This window comes from Rattus rattus, chromosome 1 (assembly GCF_011064425.1).
Source record: "Rattus rattus isolate New Zealand chromosome 1, Rrattus_CSIRO_v1, whole genome shotgun sequence".
Taxonomy (NCBI): Eukaryota; Metazoa; Chordata; class Mammalia; order Rodentia; family Muridae; genus Rattus; species Rattus rattus.
The window spans coordinates 205,964,311-205,973,584 of record NC_046154.1 but is presented as its reverse complement, the minus strand read 5'-3'; the positions used below and the strand labels follow the sequence as shown (position 1 = coordinate 205,973,584).

Here is a 9,274-nt window from a genome sequence, read left to right as displayed (position 1 = left end):
AATAGCCATTACAAACCCTGTCTTGAAAAAAGCAAAAACAAAACAATGTCCCCAACTCAATTAGAGTCTTCCCCTGGAGAGAACAGTGTATACCCCACTCAAAGGTTTACTCAGACCAGTTTCAAGAAAGTGGGCAATGGCTGGGGGGATAAGCAACATGTAAACAAGAAATGCAACACCCATGGGGGGTGGGGATGGGGGGGATCATGTTCACATGCAAAGTTTTATTTAATCCCTTCTACAAGCTCTTTGTGTTGGAGGCATCAAGGTGTGACAGGCTCATATGTGTTCCACTGGCTTCTAACTTCATATGTAGCTGGGTCTAATCTTGAACTCTTAATCTTCCCTAGAGTTGGAATGATAATGGAGGAAATGGAGGACCAGAGGGGCTGTTGTGCTGTAATCTGAAAGCAAGGATTTGAGTCTTTCAGCCTTTCAAACTATATTTGTTTCCACTGCGTGATACGTGATATATGTCTTGGATCTCCCAGAGGACATATACTGGCTACTTGGTAGGCATAAACCACATGAAAACAAACAAACAAACCAAAAAGCACATGTCTGGACAACCGGCAGGAAAAAAAGAAAACAAAAAGTCTGAAGAGCTTTAAGGACGGACACGGAAGAGCTCTAAGTCTCTTTCAGGCAAAGTTCTTTAAACGGGGGTTGGGGGGTGGGACGACAAGTATATGTGGGAAAGGATAAAGGAAAAACTACAATTCCCAGAAGGCAATTTTAGAGATCAGTGTTGCGCACGCGCAGGGAACGCCCCTTTAACTCGGACTTCGCGGGGGCATTTTTCTCGCGCATGCGCTCTAGAAGCAGCCGGTTTCCGACCCCGGTACTACACCAATACAAGTTAGCGGCTGGTCCTCCCGTGGCCTCCGGTAGCGATGGTACCCTTCTCTTTACTTCGGACCACTCGGGTAAGAACAGGGTTCTGGATACTGGATGACCAGTGGAAAGGCCCATCCCACTTTTTTACAAAGTGGGGTTTCTCTGGCTCCTCGCCGCACGTGTTCTGGGGCCTGGGGGAACGGATGCTTAACCAGGAAATCCCTAAGACAGCGCACGTGCGGTGCTTGGGCTCCTAGTTCTGGCGATCAGACGTCCTAGGGTCTTGTAACCGCTCAGTTAACACGGCTCTTAAGGTAAAGATCTGCAGACGCTGTGTTAGCAATACCCTAGCGAACAAGTGGGGTTCCCGGCTTCGATGTGCTAGTTGAATTTTTCCCGCCAGCTCTGAGCTATGGAGATGATGCAACCGAGCCTCAGTACTTTCATCACGCAAGGGTCCTGCTGCTTTGTGGGCAGGAAGGAGGTAGCGAGGTGCTGTGTGTGTGTATATATATTATATGAGTGTGAGATAAAATTTAAGATTTTTGGCTTCCTTTTGGGCAAACACCTTCACCCTACCCCCATTCCCGCCAGTACACACCTCTTTCCAAGAACTGTTTAAAAGTTCTACTTGAGTTGCTCTGGAAACCACCCTTAATCAGCCTGTGGTGTTAAGCCCTGTTAACTTGATATCTTCTCTCATTGGAGTGCTGGTGGTGGAGGTCCTGCAGGAAGTCCGCCCCTTTATGGTCACGAATATTTTGACTGCACTATATGTGCACTGCGTGCATCCCCGGGGTGCATGCCCGGGTACCCACAGAGGTCAGAGCAGGGCTTCGGGTCACTTGGAACTGGAGTTACAGATGGTTGTTAACTGCTTTGTGGGTGCTGGAAGATGAACCTCTGTCCTCCACAAGAGCAGCTGGTGCTCTTAACTACTGAACCATCTCGCCAGGCCTTTTGTTCCTGTGTGTGGGCCACTCTGGTATCTGTCTCTCACCAGAATTTGGGAGACGTGGATTTCTGGAGCGCAAGCTTTGCTCTAGAGTGACTTTGCAGAGTCACTCAGGGTGATGTGGAGGGAGATTGGGAGTGCGCTGTGTCAGAATCGCCCTTTGGATAGTGATCTGACCCTTTGACTCCAGAACTAGCTTTTCCAGATGAAGGCTGGGGGTGGAGAGAGCTGACTGCTGGCTGGACCAGGCTGCCTACTCAGCCAGAGGGCTATATCTGTACCCATGACCTAGGGCAACTGGGAGAGAAAGAGAACTGGACAATTTTTAATTAATCCTGGCTTTTCTGCCCTGAGCCTCTGCAGAGATGTGGTCAGCTGGTCTGCATGGCTGCCCGGGCCCAGCACAGCGAGGTGGCCCAGAAGCAGGCTGGGGAAGCAGCTGGAGGCTGGACTGGCCAGGAGAGTTTATCAGACAGTGACCCTGAGATATGGGAGCTTCTGCAGAGGGAGAAGGACAGACAGTGTCGTGGCCTGGAGCTCATCGCCTCAGAGGTAGGACGTGAGGGTATGGGGCAAAGAGCAAGCTTGCGTGCGTGCGTGCAGGGAACAACACGTCACCTTACCATGACTTCTCCACGCCTCCCTGTCAGACTCAAGCTTTTTTTCCTGGGCTTTTTCCCTCTCTTTACACTGTCCTCTGAAATGTAGGGCAGGACCAGTTTATGGGGAGTGGGTGATAGGGAGCTTCTAGAGCCATGCGGCCCTGTCTCCTCCTTACCTCCTCCTCTAGTCAGAAGAGAAACCCGGAAACACAGGGTGAGTGGACGGGTGGCCTTCTTACTGGGGCTACCCGTCACGGCGGCTGAGTTTTTGAGAACGTTGCCTCTGGTCCCGCCTCAAGCCTGGCGAGGAATACAGAGCTTTTTTGTGTATCCTGTCTCAGCCCCTGCAGCCTGTGGGCTCTGGCAGGGGTGGGGCCATGGGAGTCCAGGGGAAGGGAGGCTCATTGCCTTCTGACATTGCCCCCCCCCACCACCCCAGAACTTCTGCAGCCGAGCTGCGCTGGAGGCCCTGGGGTCCTGTCTCAACAACAAGTACTCGGAGGGTTACCCTGGCAAGAGGTGAGGCTAGACCAGAGGGCTGGAGGGCAGCAGCAGGGATGGCACCCCCAGTCGGAAACCTTCCCGAGCCCTGTTAGTGTTTACGGAGCAGCGACTGCCTAGTCCTTTGCTGCTGGCAAGGACCCTTTCTCTGCATCCTTCCTTATGTGCTGTCTCCACGGCAGATACTACGGAGGAGCAGAAGTCGTGGACAAGATTGAGCTGCTGTGTCAGCGCCGGGCCTTGGAAGCCTTTGACCTGGATCCTGCACAGTGGGGAGTCAATGTGCAGCCGTATTCAGGGTCCCCAGCCAACCTGGCTGCCTACACCGCCCTTCTGCAGCCTCATGATCGAATCATGGGGTTGGACCTGCCCGATGGGGGCCAGTGAGTATGGGCAGGCTGAATGATGGGGGTTGCTGGGCAGTAAGGACACAGGACAGGAGTTAACCATCAGGCCCTGTTCCAAGTTACACTGAGTACCCAGCATGGGGTAGGCAGAGCAATGGGGGTGAGGGAAGCTGGAACTAGTGTTGCAGGGACAGGCCTGCTAGGTGGCTGATTTAGTCAGGCTACATAACTTTAGTGAGCCCTCCCTCTTTGCAGCCTCACCCACGGCTACATGTCTGATGTCAAGCGGATCTCTGCCACCTCCATCTTCTTCGAGTCCATGCCGTATAAGCTCAATGTACGTGTTCCAGGGGCTGGGCTCCTGGCCAGTGGGAGCTCTGGGCAGCCCTCAGCCCCTAGGAGCATTGGCTTTATCTGGCTCTCTGTCTGTCCAGCCCCAAACCGGCCTCATCGACTACGACCAGCTGGCGCTGACTGCTCGGCTTTTCCGACCTCGGCTCATCATAGCTGGCACTAGTGCCTATGCCCGCCTCATTGACTATGCACGAATGAGAGAGGTCGGTGAGGGAGTGCCAATCAAGCACTCCTCTATGCCAGGGGGTGGGGCCGGGGGCGGGGCGGGGCGGACAGCTGCCCTTACTGTATACCTATACAGGTCTTCCCTCAGGCTGAGATCTGTCTCTACCTGCCCAGGTCTGTGACGAGGTCAAGGCACACCTGCTGGCAGACATGGCCCATATCAGTGGCCTGGTGGCTGCCAAGGTGATCCCCTCACCTTTCAAGTATGCGGACATCGTCACCACCACCACTCACAAGACTCTTCGAGGGGCCAGGTCAGAATTTCCTGGGGTCAGATCTTGCTGGGGGACTTTAGGGTGGACTGAGGTGGGTCCCTTCTACCCCTACCTGGAACCCAATGCAGCCTCCCAGTTGAAGGGACCTGGATCCTCTGAGTGCCTAAGTCAGTCCTCTTCCTCTCTCCCCCATCACTTGCCCTTCCTTTTAGAGTCTGACCACGAGTCTTCCACACAGGTCAGGACTCATCTTTTACCGGAAGGGAGTGCGGACTGTAGACCCCAAGACTGGCCAAGAGATCCCTTATACTTTTGAGGACAGAATCAACTTCGCTGTGTTCCCATCCTTACAAGGGGGCCCCCACAATCACGCCATTGCTGCAGTAGCTGTGGCTCTCAAGCAGGTTGGGGGGCCTTCCCTTGTGTTGGGGTGCATTGGTCCAGAGTTTTTGCTCCCTTACCTCCTTGTAGCTAAAGCTGAGGTTGACAGAAGGAAAATGGCTAAGCTGGGAGGCAGCAAGGCTGGGGTCACAGAGTCTTTCTTGTTGGGTATGAGACAAGGCCTTTACCCAGCCCTGGGGTGACAGGAGCCGCTGTCTCATCTGTAGGCCTGCACCCCTATGTTCCGGGAGTACTCCTTACAAGTGTTGCGGAACGCCCAAGCCATGGCCGACGCCCTGCTCAAGCGAGGATACTCACTGGTGTCTGGTAAGTCAGGGACTGGGTGAAGGCCTTTGTGACCTCAAGCAGAGGACCAGGACTCTCCAATTCTTTGTCACCGTCCCCCCTCAGGTGGCACTGACACCCATCTGGTGCTGGTGGATCTGCGGCCCAAGGGCCTGGATGGAGCACGGGCCGAGCGTGTGTTGGAGCTTGTGTCCATCACAGCCAACAAGAACACCTGTCCTGGAGACCGGAGTGCCATTACTCCGGGAGGCTTGAGGCTTGGTGAGACCTGGGGTCTGATGAGGGGAGAGTTCCCACACAGGGGTTGTCTGTATCTTGGCTATGTTAATTGTCCGTCTTCTGCTCTCCCCCAGGGGCCCCAGCATTGACTTCTCGTCAATTCCGTGAGGATGACTTCCGGAGGGTCGTTGATTTTATCGATGAAGGAGTCAACATTGGCTTGGAGGTGAAGCGCAAGACTGGTGAGTAGCTTCAGGGGTCCGAGGTCAACCAGTTTCACCCACCCACCATAGGCTCCACTCCCAAGCCTTAGCTCCTGGCCCTGCCCAGCGGCCCTCTGACCAACTTTTCCCACCATTCTCAGCCAAGCTTCAGGATTTCAAGTCCTTCCTGCTCAAGGACCCGGAAACAAGTCAGCGCTTGGCCAACCTCCGGCAACAGGTGGAACAGTTTGCCAGGGGCTTCCCAATGCCTGGATTTGATGAACGTTGAGGACGCCCAGCAGTCAAAGCCCGCAGACCGGAAGTTAGCTTTCTTTCCGCCTCCCTGGACTAGGAAAGAGATGCCATCTCTTTGGGTTTTAGTGGAGGGAGGAAGGCCTTCCATTTAGGGCAGGAGCCAGGCATAAAGTCCCCTCCAGAATCTGTAGCTGAGATTTCTGACTTTAATCATGTCTACAAGAAGCACTCAATACACGTCCAGCTTGTTTTTTGAGACGGGGTCTCACTTAGCTGAGACTGGCCTTGAACTGACCCTCCTACCTCCATTTCCCAAGTGCTGGGGTTACAGGTATGCGCTGTGTGACACCCAACTTCACCCTCCACTTCCCACCCTGGCCCTCCACCACACCTCAGTGTTACGGACTCCTGCTCTTTCCTAGGGAAGGGGGGTTGCAAGCTGAGCCAGAGGAAGGGGTGGGCAAAGCGCCCTCCTGCCTGTTTTTATCTAATAAAATGCTAACCTGCCCAGAGTTCCTATTACTGTGGGAGGGGTCCCCTGGGCCAGCCAGTGATTCCACTCCCTCAACATGTATTTCTCCTTCCCTCCCACCACCACAAGGACCCCCGGGGCTGTAGCCTCCTCTCTGATCAGAGCCGACACCAGACGTGATTAGCAGGCGCAGCAAATTCAATTTGTTAAATGAAATTGTATTTTGCCCACGGCTGCTTCTGTTTGATCCCCAGGGACAGAGAAGCAGGGGAAGGAGGGGTGGGGAGAGGCACAGGAGTGCCCAGGTGCAAGGCGGGAGGGGGTGTCCTTGATGGGAGGCTGCAGGCTTGGGCAGGAAAGAAGCTCACTGCAGGGTAGAGATACACATCCTAGGCGGGCTAGGTACCCAGGACGAGCCCAGCCGAGCCTGGGCAGACGCCGCCCTGAACCCTGCTCAAAACTCGCACTAATGGGCCCTGCCACGTTGCTGGCACTGAGGCCGCTGCTCGCTGTTGGCACACGTCAGACACGATCAACACGTAGCCTGTGCCACACCCAGTCGGGCATGGGGAGGGGCAGGAGGAGAAGGGGACTGGCTTGGGCTTTTTTGGGTCAACCCAAACTGTTGCCTGCTGCTTTGAGTTCCCTCCCCCACGTGGGACTCAAGCGGAGGGTCAGAGGCTTTTCCTCTCCGGGGAGCAAGGGAGGAGGGTGGGGGTGGAGCCGCCTTCCTTCTTCGTGGGAATCTGGCCTGTGTAAGCAGAAAGCAGAAGCTTGACCATGTTGCTAGACGGACGCCCTAGGGTCTGGGGCAAGGGGTGGAAGAGAGTGATTTAGATGGAACACCCCCCCACCCCCGCTTTAGAAGTCAGGCCGGTCCTTCTTCAGCTTCTTGTAGTCGGTGGAAACAGCAAGGAACTGTGGAGAGGGAAAAAGAGTTGAAAGAGCATCTTTTGCATCTTGTGTGGGATACTGACTTAAGGACTAGGAAGGAAGGGGGGAGGGAAACACTAGATCTACAGAGTTACCTTGTACTGGTCATTGGGACTCATGCGGTTCCAGGGCTCTGGGTTGTTCTTTCTGTCCCAGCTGTGAACAGGAGAGGAGGGTTAGTTTCTTTTCTGGAGGCAGGACTTTGGCATTAAACATGACTTCAGTGTTGCCACCCCTGGTTCTCTACCCTGAGTAGGGGAGCACATTTCCTAGAGACCGACAGAAGGCAGCTTGTCAGCAGGTGCAGCTGGTGACCAAATGACAATCTAGCCTATAGACTCCCCAGGGTTCCTGCCTCCCTCTGCAGAGCAGAGTCCCGGGAACAGGCAGAAATCCTGAAGGACAGGGCCTTCAGTGCTGTGCCTCAGACTCCAGGATCAGTGGGAGGGCGTTTTGGCCTTCTGCTTGTCAAAGGACCCCCTGATGCTTCTGGCAGGACGCAAAGTCCCATGACTACCAAAGACCCTCAGTAGTCCCCCACTGCCCCAATGCTAGACCTCCAGCACTTCCGGTCAGGCACAGAGTTACCTAAAAGCCAGCTGTGGCCAGTAGAGCTGTGTCACCATGGCAACCCCGTGGTGAGCTGCTGGGATTCCAGCTACCCCACGTGGCTAGCCACTGACAGTGAGCCACCAGGTGGTCCAGTTGGGAGGTTGGGGTCTCTCGGGTCAGGGGCCACTTCAACCCTCAGAAGTACTAGATGGGAGCAGAAATAAGGACGGACACAGACCGAGGATCCTTCTAGGGTCACACCTTACTACCCGTTCCATTTTCCCCCATTCCCACTTGCCTCCCAAGTTGCCTCCCAAGATCTGTAGTTACCAGACATCAGGGCTGCGAAGGGCAAGCCGCAGCAAGTAGAGTCCGGCACTGCCCATGCCCAAGCAGATGAAGCCGATCATTGGGATGAGCTGCAGAAAGAGACCAGGCGCTCTCAGGGTCTGAACTCTGCCCAGTTCCCTGCTCACTCTGTCCTAGTTTTTCTGTCCCTTTCCCTTCACTCAAGGTCTAATGCCACCTTCCCCTTTGGGAGTGGGGCCTGAAACCTACAGCCACATACATCTTCAGCATGCTGTCCGTTACCCTTCAGTGATCCTGTCCAAGGTGGGTTGCAGGGACATGGGGGACATTGCAGAGATGGGACATGAACCGTCCCTGGGAAAACTTGAGAGCATTAAGGAAACGGGACAGGAAGCAGGATTTGGGGGAAGGGGAGGGCTTGAGAGGCAGGGTGAGTAGGGGAATTAGATCTGGGGACTAAACTCACCCCAGGGTGTCTTTTTATCTGCCGGTAGAAGCGGGCCCCTAGACTGGTTCCTGCCATCTTGTTCCAGTGTCTGATCTTCTCGGTGGATCTGTTCTATTCCTCCCCCTGGGGTCCCGCCCCCCATCGGGGAGGGGTCAGCCCAGCCCCGCTAGCCGCACCCAGCTTGCTTTCTCCCTGCAGTTCCAGGTCCAAAACAGTCTGGAAGTTGTTGGGGGAGCCTTGGGGTTTCTCCTCCCCAACTCTCTAAAAGGGAAACCCTGGCCGATGAGACACCATTACTAGACTTGGGTCTTTGGATATCTGAGGGAGGAACCTCTCTGGCTTCCAGAGACTGAAGGGGGATCCAAATGTGGGACAGACAAGGAGACAGTCTTCTAACAAAATGGGGATGTGGAGTGTCCACTGGAGGGAGGGAGCAGGGAACAGTGGGGGCATACACAGTACTTCATCTACACTCCTGGAGCCTCTCAGGAGCTAGCAGGCCTTGTGAGTATAGGAGGCAAGTGAACAATGTGAGTGTCTGCCAGCTCCTCTTGGTTTGAGCAGTTTTGCTGAGCTATGGTTAGCTTGGAGTAGTTAGAGGTGGAGGGTGCAGGTGTATGAACTGCACTGCTCAAGGCAGAAGACAACATTTGTAGCAGTTTAGGAGTTTGGGATGGGGAAGGCGAGCCTCCAAGGAGGCAACCATACTCATCTCTGGCTTTGGGACTAGAGAAAGATCTCTGAATGAAGGTAGCAGCCATAGAAAGCTAGAAGAGATGTTGAAATGGGGCATGGGGGCGGGGAATTAGGTATATATTATGTTGCCTGGGCAGGAAGTTTTCTGCCCACCGTCTTTGGAGGACTGGTTTTGGGGACGCAGGAAGTGAACCTCATCTCCTCACTCCCGTGCTAATTTCTATCATCCCTCTCGCTTAGCCCCTGCCGCGCTCCCCCATTTCTCCCCTAAAGAACTTGTACTATGGCGGGGCCCTGCTGGGATCAGCTGTGCCACCGCCACTGCCTCCCTGGGGTACAAGGAGGGAGACAACCCTTCCTGAGAGGCCCCTCCCTTTCTTACACACGCATACCTTGCCGCCCCTTGAGCTGACAAGCTCTGCTGTAATTAGGCTGCGGGGTCTGGGCTCTCCGCCTCCCTCCGG

General features: G+C 54.8%; 2 protein-coding genes across 3 annotated transcripts; one reads left to right on the top strand and one right to left on the bottom strand.

Moving 5' to 3' along the window:
• Positions 1-807: 807 nt before the first annotated feature.
• On the top strand, positions 808-5,908 carry Shmt2 (serine hydroxymethyltransferase 2). 2 transcript variants are annotated; one of them, XM_032914038.1, is made up of 12 exons: positions 808-926; positions 2,156-2,344; positions 2,834-2,913; positions 3,078-3,278; positions 3,498-3,579; positions 3,677-3,799; positions 3,936-4,075; positions 4,275-4,440; positions 4,645-4,744; positions 4,829-4,984; positions 5,077-5,184; positions 5,307-5,908. In XM_032914038.1, exons 1-12 carry the CDS (start codon positions 894-896, stop codon positions 5,432-5,434), a joined length of 1,506 nt encoding a protein of 501 aa, XP_032769929.1. In that variant the 5' UTR covers positions 808-893; the 3' UTR covers positions 5,435-5,908. The 2 variants fall into 2 exon arrangements, with proteins under 2 accessions (XP_032769929.1, XP_032769921.1); XM_032914030.1 differs by having other exon boundaries at positions 2,147-2,344.
• Positions 5,909-6,069: 161 nt separating this feature from the next.
• Positions 6,070-8,248, bottom strand: Ndufa4l2 (NDUFA4 mitochondrial complex associated like 2). Its single transcript, XM_032914021.1, has 4 exons — positions 8,133-8,248; positions 7,688-7,776; positions 6,901-6,961; positions 6,070-6,790 (listed from the first exon to the last, which is right to left on the bottom strand). Exons 1-4 carry the CDS (start codon positions 8,187-8,189, stop codon positions 6,734-6,736), a joined length of 264 nt encoding a protein of 87 aa, XP_032769912.1. The 5' UTR covers positions 8,190-8,248; the 3' UTR covers positions 6,070-6,733.
• Positions 8,249-9,274: the final 1,026 nt, after the last annotated feature.